The sequence below is a fragment of the Peromyscus leucopus genome, chromosome 20, assembly GCF_004664715.2.
Source record: "Peromyscus leucopus breed LL Stock chromosome 20, UCI_PerLeu_2.1, whole genome shotgun sequence".
Taxonomy (NCBI): Eukaryota; Metazoa; Chordata; class Mammalia; order Rodentia; family Cricetidae; genus Peromyscus; species Peromyscus leucopus.
Genome location: NC_051080.1, coordinates 9,672,648 through 9,692,175, shown reverse-complemented (window position 1 = coordinate 9,692,175; position 19,528 = coordinate 9,672,648). Strand labels below are relative to the sequence as shown.

The window sequence follows — 19,528 nt, the reverse complement described above, 5'->3', positions numbered from 1 at the left end:
ACGGTGCTTCACTTGTCCTGTCCCCTTGCTTTCTCTCTCTAAGCAGAGTAGAGGGCGTTCTCTCTCTAGTCGCTCCTAAGTGTGATCCGCAGCAGCCAGGGCCTGGAGTCGTGTTCTATCCCTGAAGCATGTAGAAAGACTGTAGTCTCGTAGCTTTAAACTGGGGGTTCTCAACCTTCCTGATGCTGTGACCCTTGAGTACAGTTCTTCATGTGGTGACCCCCCACCCCCGCAACCATAAAATTATTTTTGTTGCTACTTCATAACTGTAATTCTGCTACTGTTATGAATCACAATGTAAATATCTTTTGAGATGGACAGTTACCAAAGGGGTCACAACCCACAGGTTGAGAACCACTGCCTTAGACCTTCAATTCTTCAACTGTTGTAAGTGAATACAGGACTTTAGTAGAAAAGTTTAAACTGAGACACTGACACTTTAATTCATCAAATTCCAACCTCTTGGGATACTGTAAAAATTGAAGAAGACAGTCATCATGAAGCTCAAGGCAGAGTCCCTAGAAACAGCAAGTGCCCTTTCTTCAGAATGGCAAACACAGCCCTACATCACGGGCGCTGGTTTAAACATCACCTTTCATCATTTCCCTCAGACAAATGGTAGCATAACACGAAGCATCAAGGTCAAAGGAGATGGACAGTGATGAGGTCACATCATCGGCGTGAGAACCTTCCACATTAACGTCGGAGTCAGGATGGCCTAGTTGATATGACACATTGTGGGGATGCTTCAAGATGTGCCTGTAGCATCCTGGTACATTCAGCTTCAGGGCAGGCACTCTAAACCTACAGGCCTGCAGTCCGTCCCTGCTGAGGACCCCACGGTACCAGTGGCCCACTTTGTTCTCTGGGTACTGAGCGTTGTATCCAAGTACTGGCAGAACTACCTGGGGAGGGCAGGGAGAAACCACAACACATGGGTTAGCCCTCAGAAAGATATGCCCATCATATTTTACCTTTATGACGATGGCCAAGATTTGTAAAAACCGTGTCAGGCTATAAATATGACAGATAGTCGAAGACTTTTAGTACCTAGAATACTTTTAACATTATCTGGTAAAGAAAAGAGCTAACTAAAACCAAAGACTCGGGAGAGAGGAGGTCATCAGCTTTTATCAGGTAACACTGGGCAAACCAAAATTCAAAAATAAAGGTTCATCTAATTATTCAGTAAGGACTCCATCTCCTACGATCCTAAATCAGAGTCTTCTGTGACACACAGAACTGTCTCTACTGCTGACCCCTGCTCTTTTGGGTGACAATCTGTAATTCTTTTTATTAAAAAACAACCAAGTAATCAACCAACAGCAAATATTTTTATTTTGTCAGCTGCATGCATATGAGTACATCTGTGATCTGTAGAGGTTTTTTTCCTTTGCTGACTGCTAGACAGTATGTCTGAATACAAAAAGGTATTTAGAAAAATGGGCAAATCCTCAAATATATAAATGAATCTCAAAGAAACCAAACACTTTAGGGTTTAAGCCAGCACACAGAAGGCTGAGGCAAGGGTAGAAGTTAGAATCTAGCCTGAACTATAGCTAGGCTGAGGCAGGGGTAGGTGTTGGAATACAGCCTGGGCTTTAGCTAGGCTTCAGAAATTTGATTCACTTGTGACCCATATTATCTAAGAAAATTGTATATGATCCTAAGTATATAACTCTATAAAACTGGTATAAAAGCCAAACATTTATTGATAATAAATCATAAAAGATTTATGTCAAGATGATTCTTTGTTATACATATAATTCTACCATTTATTAAAGACCGTTTAATTACTATTAAATTATTAAAGCAAACTTTCATACCAAGGAGATGATATGCTGTTTATTTTCATATAAAGCATTAAATATTGCCTGAATATTTGAAACCATAGGATGTAAAGCATTTTCAATGTTTTCCAGCATTGACAGATGTTTGGATTTTGTAATCCTTGGTGCTAAAAGTACCATTTCACATAAACACACAGCACAAAATGGCAGAAGTATATTCGGAGCCATTTTATGAAATGTTGGAGATTCTGTCCTAATTTAACATTTAACATTCTTTTTTATGACACCCAGGTCGGCAATCAAAACAGCAATTTTAAAAAGCAAGCATTCTAACAAAATACAGCCCAAGCATATATTAAGTTAATATGCACATGCTGATAAACGGTAGGAAAATATTGTCTTTGTTTTCCAAAGTAAGCCATTATGTTTTTTTAAGAATAGAAAACTTTGCATGTACAATAAAACCTACAATTGCTAATATGTAATAGTCTGAAATCTGAGCTGAGGTGTTTCAGGTATCACCATCATTACCATCATCAATCATCTTCATCATCATCAATTATCATCAATCATCATCCCCATCATCATCATCACCATTATCAGTCATCACCATCATCAATCATCATCAATCACCATCATTCATCATCAATCATCATCACCATCATCAATCACCATCATCACCATCATCAATCATCACCATCATCAATCACCATCATCACCATCATCAATCATCACCATCATCAATCACCATCATCACCATCATCAACCATCTTCATCATCATCATCATTCATCATCCCCATCATCATCATCACCATTATCAGTCATCATCAATCATCATCACCATCATCAATCACCATCATCACCATCATCAATCACCATCACTCATCATCATCATCATCTGTAATGGGCAGAATGGTACACACACAGGGCAAAGTGTACATGTTGCTACACAGAACCAAGTCTGCAGTCTGCAGTGAAGCCACATGACTCAACACTTGTGAGTGCTTCTAGAAATACCTTGGATTCACTATGTATTTGATTTTCAATTAATTTTCTGTCACTATGCATTCAGAAACCTTGTGTTGCTACAAAATTTTACATAAACCCCACATTCAGTCATGGGATCACAACCCACAGTCTAAGAAGCTGGAATATAGAAAGATACACACACACACACACACACTATATATATATATATATATATAGTGTCTATTTGCATAACATTTTTTTCAAACGTAAAACCACAGTGATAAAAATTAAGTCAATGGCTCCCATGAAATAGGATTAATGCAGTCCTGGAAATAGGATTAATATGGGTGTCAAACATTGGGAAACATTAGAGGGAGACATGAACATAGGGAAATCTGAGAGAGACATGAAACTATTCTTACTTAATGTCAAATTTTTCAGTGTCCACATTATATATATTCATCAAAAGCAAACATAAATTAAATTATTAGGGCATAGATTACAGCATAGTAAGTTTACTATAAGCATAAATGTATTAAAGAAGAATAAATTACTAGGATATAAATTATAACAATTTAAAAGTTCCTAAGAAGGGAGAGTCAGATTTGTCTTAGGGGACAATACTTATTGAAATCTAAGTAACGGTAACTTTTAACCAAACTTACCTGGTGTATTGTGTATGTGTTAGCTGACTCCTCTTCTTCAGTCACCAGATGAACCTAGTTTCATAAAATATGATGGAAAAGAGTGGTTTCCAAATGCTCAAATTACCTCAGTGTGTCCTAACTCTGATTCATACACTGAATATTTATATGTTCAAACACAATCTTTTATAATAACTTGTCTCCAGAGGAGCCCACTACATAAAAAACAGACCAGCTCTTTCTGCCTTACACTACTGAAGCTGGATAGCACCAAAGATGGCTGCCCAGAGGTGACACTCTCCTCAGTCCCGAGCGAATGAGGCAGAATTGAATGTCTGCTTCTGAAAAGCCGGCCCCTCCCTTCAACCGCGCCTGTCCCCAGGAAACTCAGCAATATTTTATTCAGCCATGGTGTTTGTGGTATCTGTTTTAGAGGTCAGTAGCAGGCATCTGAAGCCAAAAGGGAAATCAAGAGGTGTGTGATAAATTAAGTTTGAGAAACTTTGCTCCACAACATCACAGAATACACAATTTCTTGGCTGGAGAGATGCTTAGCTGTTAGGAACACAGTTCTTGCAAGATGGGATTGGAGATGCAGCCGTGCCCGAATAAATCGTGAGTTTTCAGGCACGGGGCCAATAAACTCCTGCTGGATTTTTTTTTTTAATTAGTTTGAGGGAGATTCCTATTACCTAAAACCAAATAGCCTTAATTCATACATGTGCAGTCAGATCTGGGTAAAGACTTGTTAATGCAGAGCTTAGAGTTTAACTTTCCTCTAGTTTTGAAGGGCTGGGCCATGATGTACCTCTACTAACTGATTCCTAGGTCTACCTCCAGGTTCCTCCAGAGGAGACCCACTTAGACCCCTGGGTCTTTTCAGATGCACTCGATAGATGATTCTGAATTTTTCCTTTCCCATCTGGGCCTCAGTTCTCATTCCTATAAAATGGGAGGAGTTCAAGGACGGGACCTCTGAAATCCTTTACTCCCCTAAATCCAACAGTTTTACAATGTGTAGCATGAAGCACCGCTCAGGGTCTTGTCCTTGGTTTTAAACAGGTTAAAATTGACTTAAGATAATGTGAGAGGAAAATTCTTTGTTCCTTTTGTTTTACACTTTTATGTGAACTCCCAAGACTCCTGGAATTCAGCTTCATTAATTAGTTCAAACCTACAGAGATGAAAAATGCCAGGTGGACAGGGAAGAAATAGAAAAAGCAAGTTTTATAAAATAGTCATGACATAACTTCGTTAATATTAATGTCATGAAATCACATTTACATAAAACCACATGTATAAGAAAGCAACAGAGCATCCCATATCCTTATAACACCAAGCAACTTTCCTTTTCTTTCTTGTAAGCTGTACATCTCTTACACCTGCCTTTTCTCAGTGTTTTATACAAATAAAATCCATTTTCTGTGGACACTTAGGGGACAGCGGAGAGGAAGCTGAAGGGCACATGCTGGACAACAAGGAAGCAAGGGAAAGCAACTAGTTGGGGTGTGCAGACATGCCAGTTCTGGACAGTTTGATTCTTGTTTTCAAAAGGACAGCTTAACATGTCCGGGTGCATCACACCTACGGGTTTGTTTTTGAGACAGCACGCTTTAAAGGACGCTTTACCACCTTGCATTCTACAACACCATTTCTCCACTTAGCAACGTGTTGATTCTCAGCCGTCAGAAAAGTAAAGCTGGAGATGAGTAAATGGAAGTGTTTCAAAACCCAGGCTTCTTGCAATTACTGGGGGGGGTGGCGGGGGGGGGGTGGCAAGTCACCTCCTTGATGGATGGGTACTCACTTTACTGTCTGGGAAATGCTCGACAGCATCTTCATCCAAGCAGATCAGGTCCCCCGCCACCACTTTGGTTCCATAGGCTTCAAGTCTGTATGATGCCGCCTCGTTCCAAATCCTGCTGCTGTACGCGTGGGCGTAGAATATGCGCATGGAGTGAGGGAAAGAGAGCCAGGCCTGGACACAGCCTTCCTCTGTCATGCCAAAGCGATGCAAGGCCTCCAGCAGAGCCCGCTCTCGAACTCGGAACTCAGGCATCAGTGAAAGCGTGCCTTTAGCGTCCTCTGAAATGGAGAACAGATCAGCTGGTAGGCATCTCCACTGCAAAGTTACCTGAGGGATGCCTTCGGCAAGCAGTCTAAATGAGAGGCAATCATTTTGTGGAGACGCTGAACAGTACTGCTGGTTAAACCCAATTATACTTAAATTATATAAAAGCTTGTGCTGTTTTTCTAAACTTTTATTTTCTTTGAAAATTAAGAAAGAGCAAGTGAGCCTAACATTAGGGATGGCTGGCCAGAACCCTTCCCTTAGAACAGAAATAATCTAATTCAGAAGACTGCCCAACAAAAAGAACCCGTCACCAGGGATTAAATAAGCTGGTAAACTGGAGGGGTCTAGGGGTTTCTGAAGAACTGTTATAGACCTACAATAGAATGTATGGGTAAATTGTGGCAATCATGTCCTAGCTAGTGGGGTTTTTTGCTGAGCTCCAAAGATGCTTATTCATGGAGGGCCTTGTAACTGGCATTTAATAAAGGTACTGGATGCATCTTAGGTGCACTAAAGCTTCGGAATCACTGACATGGGGCTCATCCCCTCAGACTCTACAAGAGAAACAAATCACACACGAACAGCGAAGCCATCGCTGACCTGCCGCCACACTCAGAATCGCGTTTCTTTAGTGAGCCTGTGAACAATGCTATGTATGCAGATCAAAGTCAGGTTTCAAAGAGGAGGCGGGAATATAGGACAGCCCCCGGAAAAAATTCCTAAAGGACTTGCTATCACAGATGGACTTCACCCAGCCAGAGGCTCCACTGGTTGCCGTGGACCTGCTACCATCAGCTGTAGTGTGGAGGGGAACTCCTTGTCCTATGGGTCAGACTTCAGCAAAGGAAAACCAAGGAAGCACTTCCCGCCTCTCTTTCCACCCAAAGCACAGTTAGGATGGACAAAAGTCCAAGCAAGCTGGGCAGACTGAGTGCCCGTGTCAGTCAGTCATGTGATTCAAAACGCAAACTATTTACCCATTTGTTCCTCCAATCTAACAGCCTCCCAGCTCGGCTACTTCTGCTATTTCTCAGTGTGTGCGTTTCAAGGACAGGCCCATGCAGGGTATCGTTATCTGTGTCTGTATTACTACAGATCAGTAGAGAAACTTACATACCAGTCTGAAGAAAGTAGCTCTTCGCCTTGTTTACAGGATCATCCCCGTCTTCTGGTGTAAGAAATAACTTTATGGCCTTCACCTTGAAAAATTAACCAAGTGAACAGGCTTTAAAAAATGGCAAATCGCTTTTGAAAAAAGATGCAAATTCTTGGGCATCCCGGAAGGGCGGAAAGTATTGCTGCAATTTCTTCCTTAAGCTTCCAGCACTTACTCCGTTTCACTCGTAGAGACAATCCTTCCATACAGACTAAAAGCAACTACAAAACCATATACTGGAAAAGCCCCCTCCTCGGGCATTTCATTTCTATCAGTCTTTATTCAGCCGAGACATAAGCAGAAGGGTAAAGAGACAACTTAAATGCTCAGACTTGGTCAACACATGATAAATAAAAAAGTGAAGGAATCAGGAATACCAAGCATTAGTTTCACTTACATTAGCAAGTTCTTTGAAATCTTGGTTCTTAAAAATTAAGTTAGGGCTGGCACAATGACTCAGTTAAATAGAGGTGCTTGGCACCAAGCCTGATGACCTGAGTTCAGTCCCCAGGACCCACATGGTGGAAGGAGGGAACTGACTTTGGCAAGTTGTCCTCTGACCGCCACACTGGCAAAATACAATAAAGTGTCAACTTCAATATTTTACTTAATATTTTAATAGTTTATTATACACACACACACACACACACACACATATATATGATGTTTCTTTTTTATTTAAAAAAGGTGTCTACTTAATTCCTGTTATTTTATCACTGGGATTTACTGGAGTATGTAGCTCATTGTATGAAAGCAACTTAAAATAATTCATTCATCCCAATTTCCATTCTATCTTCTACAGTATTTATCAAAACAAATATTCATAAAAAGCTAATACATCTGTGGTGGTTGATTTTCTGTCAATTTGACACAGGCCAAGGTCATCTGGGAAGAGGGAGTCTTGGCTAAGAAAATGTCCCCATCAGACTGCCTCGTAGATCTCCAATGATATCAAACATGCATGACATGTGTGTCAGAGTATACGCACATGCACACACATGCAGTTATATGCCACAGTTTGGTATGTAATGAGCGTGTGTAATAAGTACAAATGGCTAGAGTTAAGATTATATTTTTGATAATCCCAGCACTCATGAGGCAGAGCCAAGCAGATTTCTGTGAGTTCTGTGAGCCAGGCTGGTCTACAGAGCAAGTCTAGGATAGGTACCAAAACTACATATCAAAACCCTGTCTCAAAAAAACAAAAACAAAACAAAACAAAAAAAAAAGATTATATTTTTGAAAATTCATACCATTTCATTCTTCAGTAAAGCCAATCCAATTTGGTCTGTTTGAATCTTCCTTCCTTTCCCAAATCTCTGTGGTCCGTAGTAATTCACAAAACCTTCATTCTATGAATATAACAGAATATAATAGATTAGAGCCGGGCGATGGTGGCACATGCCTTTAATCCCAGCACTTGAGAGGCAGAAGCAGGCAGATCTCTGTGAGTTCGAGGCCAGCCTGGGCTACCAAGTGAGTTGCAGAAAAGGCGCAAAGCTACACAGAGAAACCCTGTCTCAAAAAATAAATAAATAAATAAAAATAAAAATAAATTAAAAAAAGAATATAATAGATTAGAACTTCATATATATAGTACATCAAAGTACAACCAAACATTTCGCTTCATATTTAATTAAGAAATTCAGTAATCACCAATAATACAGAGGGGCCAAATGGTCTGAGAAATGCTAAACAGTTACACACCAGAAGGAGAATGAGGCAGATAGATATAAATCAGCCTGTAAACCCTCAGGGGGGCAGTGTGTGAAGAAAACCACACTAACCAAAACTTTACCACAAAAGGCCAATGAAGACCAAACCTTTGAAATAGTTTTCTGTTCACAACAGTGAGGGGTCCTTGGTGCACATGACCCAAAGTGCTAAGCCAAGAGAGATGAGGTACGCTGTCATAAGCTGCCTATTAAACCTGCGGCTCAGCCCCTCTCAAGTGCTTTGGTTTGGGATTCTTCTGATGTTGGAGGAGAGCAGAACAAGGGGCAGACTTCTTTTTCCATCCAACAAGCTCTGCTCCTTGATGTTATTCATTTATCTTTTCGTTCACCCCGATTTCTCTCTGTCATTTCCCAAGGAGGGATGGAGTCGCCTCTAGATGTCATGCTTCAAAACTGTCATATTACTCAGAAGAAATATGTGATTATAATCGGTCTGTGTGAAACAGACAGAGAACGCACATGCATGGCCAAGAGGTCCAGGGGAAGTTCTTGAAAATTAAGAGTCCTCCACAGTTTCAACCAATAATCACAACTGAGCACCAACTCAAGGCTTGTCAATAAAGGATGTTAAAGCAATTTTCTATCAGTAGAGCACAAAAATCAACTGCAGATAAAGTGAGTACTCCCTATATCGAATCTCAGATTTTTAAAAGTTGTTTCAAATTGGTAATAAAAGTGTTGGAAAGTTTAGGGTAACTGGAATAATTATCCCTCCGAATTATTAAATATAACCAAAAATTTATAACCAGAGCTTTAACTCTCTAAAGAAAACTTCAAGGAATCCTTATTGTCAAGCTACTCAACTTCATTTCTCAAAAACAGACTTTTAAAGTCTATTGGCTGGCAAAATGGTATGGCAGGCAAGGAACTCCCCATGCAGGCCTGACGACCTGATTTGGGTCCCTGGAAGCCACAGTAGAAGGGGAAACTGCCTCCTAAAAGCTGCCCTTTGTGTGCATGCACAGACACACACACACAGACACACATGCATTCACACATATATACATGTACACATACACACACACACACAAACTACTAAATAAATAAAAATTTAAAAGAGAACACTGTCTAAAGCTAAGACCATTTCTAATGGGAACTTCTCAACAGGCAGTGTATTTTCATAAACACCAAAGCAGACCTGGTCATAAATTCATTCACAGAAATCCCTTCCATTTTTTAAGACATTATTTTAGTAAGTTTTCAGAAGGAAAAAAAAGTAGAATTTTTAGGTAGGTCAGTTATAAAAAACAGATCGCAAACAAAGAGTATACACTCTGAGAAGTATTACATACAGGTCACAGTGCTGAATTTAAAGATCTTTCGTGCTCTCTTGCCTATGTATTGTCACCTATGTCTCCTTCGACACACGGGCAGCTAACTGACCACAATAGGAACCATAGGCCCAGAAAGCCAAGGACAGTTACTATGGAGCCCTACGGAGAAATAACACTGAAAGTTAGGGTTATGTGTGCACCTTCAAATGCCGAACAGGTGTGACTTAAAACTCAGCAAATGCTGGCTGCTGGCTGCGCAGGTTAGGGATGTATGTCCTACTCAGTCTGTACAAACATACCTAATGACAATTAAAGAAACACAGGCCATGAATTTGAGAGAGAGCAAGTAGGGGCTGGTAAAAACCAGAGGGCTGGAGGGAGGAAAGGGAAGGAGGAAAACAATGTGATTATGCTTTATTTTAAAGAATAAAAAAAAATTAAGTAAAAAAAATAAAAAGTTTATGATTTATAATTCATACACATTAAAGAAAACCCAACATTAGGTTAGAATGGAAAAGGACCTGTACAAGTCTAAAAAGTGAGGTAACTATGTACCCGAGATTTCTGGAGAAAATTACTGAACAAAGCGGCCACGCCACAGCGTGAACCCGTCGAAACTACCACGTGCTCCCGAGGAAGACGCTAGAGAAAGCCTGTTTCAGAGAGACTCTTCTGGGGATGGGCACACATGGTTACTGCAGGCTTTCTCTGGGACCACCACCCAGCCCCCAATCAAGACATGGAGACTTATTATTAGGAATGCTCGACCTTAGCTTAGGCTTGTCCCACTAGCTCTTATAACTTTTTTTAAAATTTAATTTTATTTTATTTTACAGTACCATTCAGTTCTACATAACAGCCACAGATTCCCTTGTTCTCCCCCTCCTGCCCCCCTCCCCTGCCCTCCAGCCCACCCCCCATTCCCACCTCCTCCAGGGCAAAGCCTCCCCTGAGGAGGACTGGGATCGACCTGATAGACTCAGTCCAGGCAGGTCCAGTCCCCTCCTCCCAGATTGAGCCAAGCGTCCCTGCATAAGTCCCAGGTTTCAAACAGCCAACTCATGCAGCGAGCCCAGGACCTGGCACCACTGCCTAGATGCCTCCCAAACAGATCAAGCCAATCAACTGTCTCACCTATTCAGAGAGCCTGATCCAGTTGGGGGCCCCTCAGCCATTGGTTCATAGTTTATGTGTTTCCATTCGTTTGGCTATTTGTCCCTGTGCTTTATCCAACCTTGGTTTCAAAAGTGTACAATGGAAAAATGAAAGCATCTTCATCTATGTTTTGCCTCAGGGTTTTTACCTTTCTTTCATTCTGTATGTCCTACTTTTCCTGCTTCCTCTGTGTCTGACTGGCTGGAGGCTGCCTCGCTGGCTGACCCCGGACATCTTCCACTCTTTCTCCCTTGTTCTCTCTCTCCTCTCTTCTCCCGAGCCTAGATTCCTCCTCCTATTTACTCTCTCTGCCCACCAGCCCCGCCTGTCCCTCTTCTGTCTAGCTGTTGGCCATTCGGCTTTTTATTAAACTACTCAGGTGCCTTAGGCAGGCAAGGTGAAACAAATGTGACACATCTTTACATAGTTAAACAAATGCAGGATAAACAATGTGACACATCTTGACATAGTTAAACAAATGCAGGATAAACAAATGTGACACATCTTTACATAGTTAAACAAATGCAGGATAAACAATGTGGCACATCTTTACATAGTTAAACAAATGCAGGATAAACAAATATTAACACATCTTGACATAGTTAAACAAATGCAGGATAAACAAATGTTAACACATCTTTACATAGTTAAACAAATGCAGGATAAACAAATGTTAACACATCTTTACATAGTTAAACAAATGCAGGATAAACAAATGTTAACACATCTTTACATAGTTAAACAAATGCAGGATAAACAAATGTTAACACATCTTTACATAGTTAAACAAATGCAGGATAAACAAATGTGACACATCTTGACATAGTTAAACAAATGCAGGATAAACAAATGTGACACATCTTGACATAGTTAAACAAATGCAGGATAAACAAATGTGACACATCTTTACATAGTTAAAGCAATAGTCCCTGACACACTCTTTTGTTTTTGTTTTAATATAAAAGATATCAAGAAAAAAAATAAGCCAACACTTAATATCATTTTAGAAATTAATATGCACACATGTTACAAAAAAATAATCTTTTTTTTAATCTGAGAGGATTATAGAAATTTTCCTATGATACAATTTCAAAATTGTGTTTTCTTACCTTAACATTTTCTATTGCCTCCACAATCCTCTCAGTCAGGCTTGCAGAGTCATTTATTTGATTGTTTAGATTTCTGATGACAATTTCAAAGTGATTTCCTTTGAGCTGACCAAGTCTGAGAGGATCACCTACAGACCGAATATTAAATACATTCATTCTCTTCTTCTTAACTTCTTTTTCAATATTTTTCAACCTATAAGTGACAAGTCATATAATCAGTTAAATCTAAGTCTAAAAATAAAATTATTGTATTTAACACAAGCTTTAAAAACGATAGTTACCAGGCAACGCCTATCAAAATGTAAGTACCACGGGAGGCTGGAGAGATGGCTCAGCTGTTAAGAATACTGGCTGCTCTGTCAGAGGACATAGTTTGATTCCCAGCACCCACATGGCAGCTCACAACCACCTGTAACTCCAGTTCCAGGGGTTCCAACACCCTCTTCTGGCCTCTACAGGCACCAATTGACATATGGACATGTATGCAGGCAAAACACCCATACGCATTAATATGTAAAATGTTTCAGTGAAATTCTAAATTAATGTTAGTAAATATACACTAAATACTCACCATTGTAGGACTAGACTAAAAGGACTAGACTAAGAGGGTTACTCATAGGACTAGACTAGGAGGGTTACTTATAGGACTAGACTGAGAGGGTTACTCATAGGACTAGACTGAGAGGGTTACTCATAGGACTAGACTGAGAGGGTTACTTATAGGACTAGACTGAGAGGGTTACTTTGGCGATATGAGCAGGTGTCTCCTGAGCTCAAGTGGCAGAGTCTCCTAATGGCCCTGGTCCTCCAGTCCTAATTTGTCCCTTTCTTCCTCAGGGTCTGTCCCAACATTACTGAAAAACAGAACCCACCAGCATCAGAGAGGCTGCCTTGAACACTTCCGTACTCAATTGATCAGTTCTCTGCCAACTTTTAAAAATCATATTCCAGGATCGTGTAATATATATATATATATATATTAGCTCTTATAAAAATTGCCTATTTTATTTGGTAGACTGCTTGTTGTCCCTCTGATTTCTAGTTCCACTAGGTCCTATTACTTAAGGGTACTTGAAATCTCACACCCAAAGCAAGGTTATCTCTCTTCTCTTCCTAGGAACAAATAACACGTATGGACTTTGGTTGTTAAAAATTAGCCTTGGTTTTAACAGTGTGATATCTGAATTCCTATAATTCAGACCAAAAAACAGGCCTTAAAAGAATCCCCTTGCAAATAATGCATGCTCAAATAGTTTGTAACTAAGTACTAAAATGTGACTAGCATATCTAATTAGGAGGAATTCTGACGCATGACTCAGCTTGCGTAAGGTTAAGGAAAGCATCCAGAACTTGCAGACTAAAGTACAGGAACATTAACCACAGTATCATTTACAGTAAAAGAAACTGGACAAAATCCATTTTTAAAAACAGGGACCTACTAGATCATTTATAAAAATAATTTTGAAACTCGGCAAAAACTCTATTATTCTATTATAAATATCTCAGTTACACAGGTAGTATGATTTTCATTTCTGTGATGTGTGCACTCTGGAAAACAATATTTATTGTAGTTATTTTTCAGCAGTCCAGACATTCATGAGCTGTTCCTTTTTTTCCATTTTCTAAATATGAATACGTTATTTCTTTTAAAATGGCAAAATCACTGCCCTGAGAGGTAAAATTTGAGTCCTCTACATTCTATTTAATAAGAATGTATTTTAAACATAAGGGCTTATGATAAAAGCACTATAATAATTAAGAAGGAAGAGTTATAAATGCTATATGTCTTCAGTTACACTTTTCTGAATGCAAGCACGTGTTTGAACAATGTATCCGATGTTTATAAACAATTTGGACACTTCTAATACTTGTCAGTTTCCATCCCAAAATTTCCTATTTTCTGTAAGGTTTTTCTTTCTTTGATTTATGTGTGTGTTTGTGTGAACATATGCCTTGTACATGGGGTCAGGAGAGGCCCAAAGAGGACAGGGATCCCTTGGGGCAGACCGCAGGCGGTAGTGAGCTTCCCATGATGGGCGCTGGGAACCGAACCTGGGTCATGTGGAAGAACAGGAAGTGCTTTAACCGGAGCCATGTCACCAGCCCCAAACTTCATATGTATTCAAGGCACATTTACACATACATGAAAGACAATTATTTTACTGATGTACAATGTGTGTGTCGCATGTAATCAGTTAATACTGATAGTAAGGATAAACTGGTTCTGATAGTATTTTGAGTTTTAACCCTGTATGTACTAGAAAGCAGTAGCGTATTACCTCTCTGGAGTCACTTTTTTAACAACCATCGACTGATAGGTGATTGCTTTCTTGTCTTTGAGGCCCGCGTAACTAAAATCTGAAGGAATAACACCAAGTTTGATGGCTAAAAAACCAATTGCTTCAAACATCTCCAGGTTTTCCTTTTGTAGGGTAAAAGCTGAAACAAAATAATCCTAGATTTAAAAAAAAAGAAGGCGTCATCCATAATTACATTCTTCACAAACTAACAGGTTAGGATAAGAAATTTAAAGGAAAGTGTGCTTTAATGAAACCCTAAAACCAGCATCACAGATCTCAGATGCCATTTAATAGCATTCGTTGGCTTGTCAGAGGTGCGCATTACTGACCCAAGCTAGTGGGAGCTCATGGACTCTGAACTGACAGCTGCACGGGACTGAACTAGGCCCTCTGAATGTGGGTGACGGTTGTGTGGCTTGATCTGTTTGTGGGGCTCCTGGCAGTGGGACCAGGACTTATTCTGGGTACATGAACTGGAGCACATTCCCTACGGTGGGATGGATGGATACCTTGCTCAGCCTTGATGCAGGGGGGAGCGGACTGGTCCTGCCCCATCTTGGTATGCCAGCCTGTGTTGACTCCCCAAGGGAGGCTTTATCGACTATGAGGAGAGGATGGGGAGTAGTGGGGAGGGGAGCTGGAAGGTGAGGGAGAAGGGAGATGGGAGCCGAGAGGGAGGGGGAACTGTGGTTGGTATGTAAAAGAAAAAACAAAAACCATGTTTACAACACTGCTGAGTGATTACGATGCCGGTTAAAGCCTGAGCATCCATGGGAAGCCTGATGAACCACGTATGCAGGCCCCCACCTTACACTACAGAGCATTCCTTTCCCTTCCCAGGATGACAATATATCCACCTTACCCCCAAATGCTTAACTGTAGGTGAGACTATTCTGAAAACAGAAAAATGAAGACTCTCAAAACCAATCAAATACAAAACAATTGCTTCAACTTTATACATTTGTGACTGTTAGCTGTGAATGTCTTCATGATCCATACTTAGTTAATTTTCACATTTAGCATCATTTGCAAGGCTTCATCTTTCTCCAAATAAACAGTCCCCCTATTCTTTACAACAGCTCTATGACCAGGCCTATTTATCCAAATCACTTATCTTTCACAAATTTTACACAAGTAAACGAGGATTGACAGAATTACCTGTATAGACAGCTTTTCTTCCCTCACACTCAAGACGAGCCCTCTTTCCATGTGTCCGAGCCTTTTCCCGGAACCTCACGGTTATGGCTGTGTTTGGATTCCCAGCACTGGGGTTCTGCTCGGGGAAGGATTTGGTTTCCACAAGGGTTCCAAACTTCTTGTTGAGGAAATGGTGCACGGCTTTCCTGTGACCTTTGTTTGTATCCGGTTTAAAGGTAAACTTGGAATCTTCTTTCTTTGCATCCAAATATTTGAAAAAACCAAGCGCTTCTTCTTCAGACACCAGACGGCAGAGCTCTTTATACTCGGGGTTTGGTTTTACAAAGACTTCACTGTTTTTCCCTACGGTTATTAAAAAGGGAAACGTCTGCCTGACGGCACTGTGTAGAAGAGCCCTTAGGTTTTTGTCAGGGATCCTACCTAGTGAGAATTCCCGGGATGGTTCAGTTAACTCGGTTTTTGAATCCCACATCCCTTTGATGTCACGGGCAAACTGCTCCAGCAATGTACGAGTTTTCTCACCTAAAAGTGAACTCAGTAAGTCAACATTCTCCTTCTCACACTTAGAAGTCACACCATTGACACCGTCTTCCTTGTCCGAGGCAGACGGATGGCTCTGGTCACCGTCCGAGTGCCCAGGCAGGTTAGTAGCGTCTTCGTTACCTTCACGGTCTGAGGGTACATCTTGAATATTTAGCTTTGGCTTTTTGACAAAATGACTTGGCTCAGATTGTATTTCACTAATTTCATAAACAGATTCATCAATGGCCTTACTGACTAATTGCCCCTGTTCGTCGATCTCAGTAACGATGAAGTCACTTGGGGAGGTTTTTATAGTGCCCTGAAATCCAACATGGTCATTAACGAAACACAGGGAACTAAACCTGATTCCACCATCCGTGTCTTCCTCTTCCATTCTTAACAGTGCCTACAAAAGAGACAAAACAGTCAGCTACCAGAAACATTTACAGAGAAGAATGAAATTGGTTTGCAAGACCCACTGAGTTGCCTTCCTCTTCATTCTATGTCCCCTAAAAAAACATTATAACTTATGTTATGGATATATGTGTGCGTCCTACTTTCAGAGAGCAAGAAGAATTACCAGTCCCACTATCTGTGGCATAAGTAGTGGCTTGTATCTTGCTTTCCCACTCGATCTATGCTTCTGTTATCCAGAATTAAAATGGGTCGATGCTGAGCTGCAGAAATGGCTCAGCAGTCAATCAAACTTGTTCTTGCAGAGGACTCCAGTTCAGTTCCCAGCACCCACACGGCAGCTCACAACATCTGTAACTTCAGTTCCGGGGGACCCTGTTGCCCTTTTCTGACCTCTGCATCACACCAGGCACACCTATGGTGAACATGCATACCTATACACAAACACATATAACAAAATAAACCTATTAAAAATGTTTAAATTAAAAAACAAATGGGTCAATTTCAAGTTCATCTGAAAAGTGGTGGCTTTAGGCCCACACAGAAGAGAGAAGAGGGTTTTACAATGTTTTTACAATGATTGTCATCCCAGGAGCCTCAAGATCCCCTGGAGCTAATTCCAGAGCCACTGTGGTGGTGTTTTTATACACTGGAAGTTAGATCATGAGGAAGAATAAGACAGAAAGGTCTACTGTAAATAGACGAGAGAAGTTCTCCATAAACTTAGAGGTAGGTGTATTTAAGTCAGTCCTGGTCCTTCAGCTTTGTCTAAATTCCCTATAGGAAACATACAAAATTCTCAAGCCGATGAGAGGAAGTTTCTACCCAATCACTGGCATCAGAGAAAAGAACCCCGGATAGAGTGTTCCCGGAGAGGTGACACCAGAGCAGTTCTACAAAGAACCCCACAGTCACCCCATACGGCTACCACCATCTCACATGGAGCCGTGGGCAAACGGCTTCGCCACTTGGCTCTTGTATTTGCCATACTTTACAAGTTCTTTGTCATCGTGATCCAAACCTCACCCTTCTCAGTCCTTTCCACTGGGCCATGTACAAATCACATCCAATTCTCTGTATCACCATTTTCACATTTATTTTCCTTCATTTTTAAAGTCCCTGCAATCCCCTGCATCCCCATACACACACACACACACACACACACACACACACAAGTGAGTCCTACGGATTTCCCTTCCTCCGTCATCTTCTTGGGGGAGAGGACATTCTTTTCTTTCAACCCCTGTGTCTTAGAATCTGGAGATTAGAAACGCTACCTGTTTGTTGCCACTGATCTTTCGAAAGTTCTTTTCCCTTGTACCTTTGTTCCTCTGCAGATCTTGTCCCGGGCTCTACTATCTTCCCACATCCTCTCTGATAACTCTTCCTTCACTGAGACTTCTGGCTTCCATCCTCTTGAGCAGAACCTCTTGTTGGTCACCCATGTGGACCATGTTTCTAGCTCGATCCCACATTCCATCAATCTTCTCCTCAGCCTCTGGCCCCACTCCATTTCGGCCACCTACTCCTATGATCATTCTTACTTTCTCATCACCAAAAACTTCACCACCTTTAGAAATCCGATTTGCTATCTTACCATTCTTCAGCAGGGCTAATTCCCAAATTCTCAGGCATGGTGGCAGCCGTTTGACTTTTTCTGTCTAGCCAACTATTATCTACTATGTGTAACACCCAAAATACTGTATTAAAAGGTAAACACCCAAAATACTGTATTAAACAGTAAGCTGTACAAGTGTTTAAAACCCTATTGTTACACTTACAACAAAGTCTAAACTATCTACCCTGAGATTCTGCACCCTGTCTATTGTGCAGTGTGATGTGCCTTTATACCATTACCCTCTAAACCACGGTTACACTGGCTCTCCTCATTACCTTTGTGGTAACTTTCTGGTCAGTCTTTTAGGATTCACATTCTTAGAGGTTTTCACTGACCAATAATCTCATCTATGGGAACCTGCAGTCCATTTTCCTTCACACACACATACACACACACACACACACACACACACACACACACACACACACACAGATTTAATTTTCTGTATAGCAAATTCTTTTATTATTTTCTGTCCATCTTCTTCAACTTATTTGTCAATTCCACATGAGTAGGAATTCTACCTTATTCAAAACTGATTAACCCACATTAAGAACACCAAGCACATAGTAAGTGACCATAGCAGATCTGCAATCAATATTGGTTATTGGACAAAAAAAACTAGAACGCAGTAAAAGCTAGTGATGAGGAAGAAGGATTAACTTCTGTTTGTGATAATCAAGAATGGTATAATAAATTGCTATTTAAGTCTCTGAAAATAGTTCAAGAGACAGAAATGGGGCAGAAATACCACAAGCAAGAACCAATGAAACGGGCAATATGTGGGAGGGCGAAAGGCCGGACACAGAGCAGTGGGGAGAGGGAGTAGGGTGGTCGTTTTTTAGAGAAGGCAACTGAAGTAATGAGACCGAACGCGCCCGTCAAAGGCTGGAATCTGCCTTGTGGAGGTGTTTCTAAAGTGACTGATGAAACTCAGCAGTCAGCTGTGACCAAGTCCACAGCCCTCCGGAGCCCTAGGGATTCTAGGGAAGGAAAGATCAAAGGAAGGCTTTCTGGGGTAGCCGTGGGGCCGTTGCGGCGACGAAGGCACCCCAGCCAAGCAGCTGGTAAAGCGGTGGAATGCAAAGGCCGGTGGACCGCGGCGCGTGGGCTAGGCTGGCAGGGCGAACCCTGGCTGTTTCTGGGGCGAGCCGAGGCTGTTCCCCGGGGCGAACCCAGGCTGTTCCCCGGGGCGAGCCGAGGCTGCGGAGGGACCCGGCCCCGCAGAAGGGCGGGAGGCTCCCTTGAGATCCTCACCCTGCACCCAGCTCCCGCGGCGCCCGCCACGCCTTCCTCCTCCCTCCGGGCCCCGCGCCACCTCCGTCCGTGTCGCCCCTGTCCGGGCCACGGGCTTCGGATCGCCCAGGTCCGCCACTCTCAAAACCCACGCGCAACCCAGCCTCCCACTAGACTCAGCCGGTTCTACCTCGCTTCCCAGAGGAAGAAAACGGTCCTCCCGGGTGACACACTGCGCATTCCCGGAAGCCTCCGCCGGCCCAGCCTCCTCCAGGGACATTTAAAGGGACAGGCTCCCACTGGTGGAGTTCCTGCCCCGGGTGGTGAGCCGCCCCGAGCCAGCTAGAGGAATAGGGGGCGGGGCTGGGTGATGAG

At 41.7% G+C, this 19,528-nt stretch overlaps 1 protein-coding gene across 2 annotated transcripts; it reads right to left on the bottom strand.

Annotated features, from left to right (window-relative positions):
* Nucleotides 1–417: 417 nt before the first annotated feature.
* Nucleotides 418–19,486, bottom strand: Pus7l (pseudouridine synthase 7 like). Of its 2 annotated transcripts, none has more exons than XM_028869290.2 (9): nt 19,344–19,486; nt 15,367–16,294; nt 14,188–14,347; nt 11,909–12,101; nt 7,888–7,986; nt 6,596–6,677; nt 5,212–5,489; nt 3,426–3,479; nt 418–905 (listed from the first exon to the last, which is right to left on the bottom strand). In XM_028869290.2, the coding sequence occupies exons 1-9, from the start codon at nt 19,431–19,433 to the stop codon at nt 582–584; spliced, it is 2,208 nt and encodes a 735-aa protein (XP_028725123.1). In that variant the 5' UTR covers nt 19,434–19,486; the 3' UTR covers nt 418–581. The 2 variants fall into 2 exon arrangements, with proteins under 2 accessions (XP_028725123.1, XP_037053307.1); XM_037197412.1 differs by lacking the exon at nt 19,344–19,486 and adding an exon at nt 19,175–19,337.
* Nucleotides 19,487–19,528: the final 42 nt, after the last annotated feature.

Excerpts from the sequence above, each read along its gene's own strand:
- Pus7l (XM_028869290.2), bottom strand. The coding sequence starts at position 19,433 with ATGTCCCTGGAGGAGGCTGGGCCGGCGGAGGCTTCCGGGAATGCGCAG. Across the intron at positions 16,295-19,343 it reads TTCTTCCTCTGGGAAGCGAG|GCACTGTTAAGAATGGAAGA; the intron begins GTAGAACCGGCT and ends TCTCTTTTGTAG. Across the intron at positions 3,480-5,211 it reads AGCATTTCCCAGACAGTAAA|GTTCATCTGGTGACTGAAGA; the intron begins GTGAGTACCCAT and ends TTATGAAACTAG.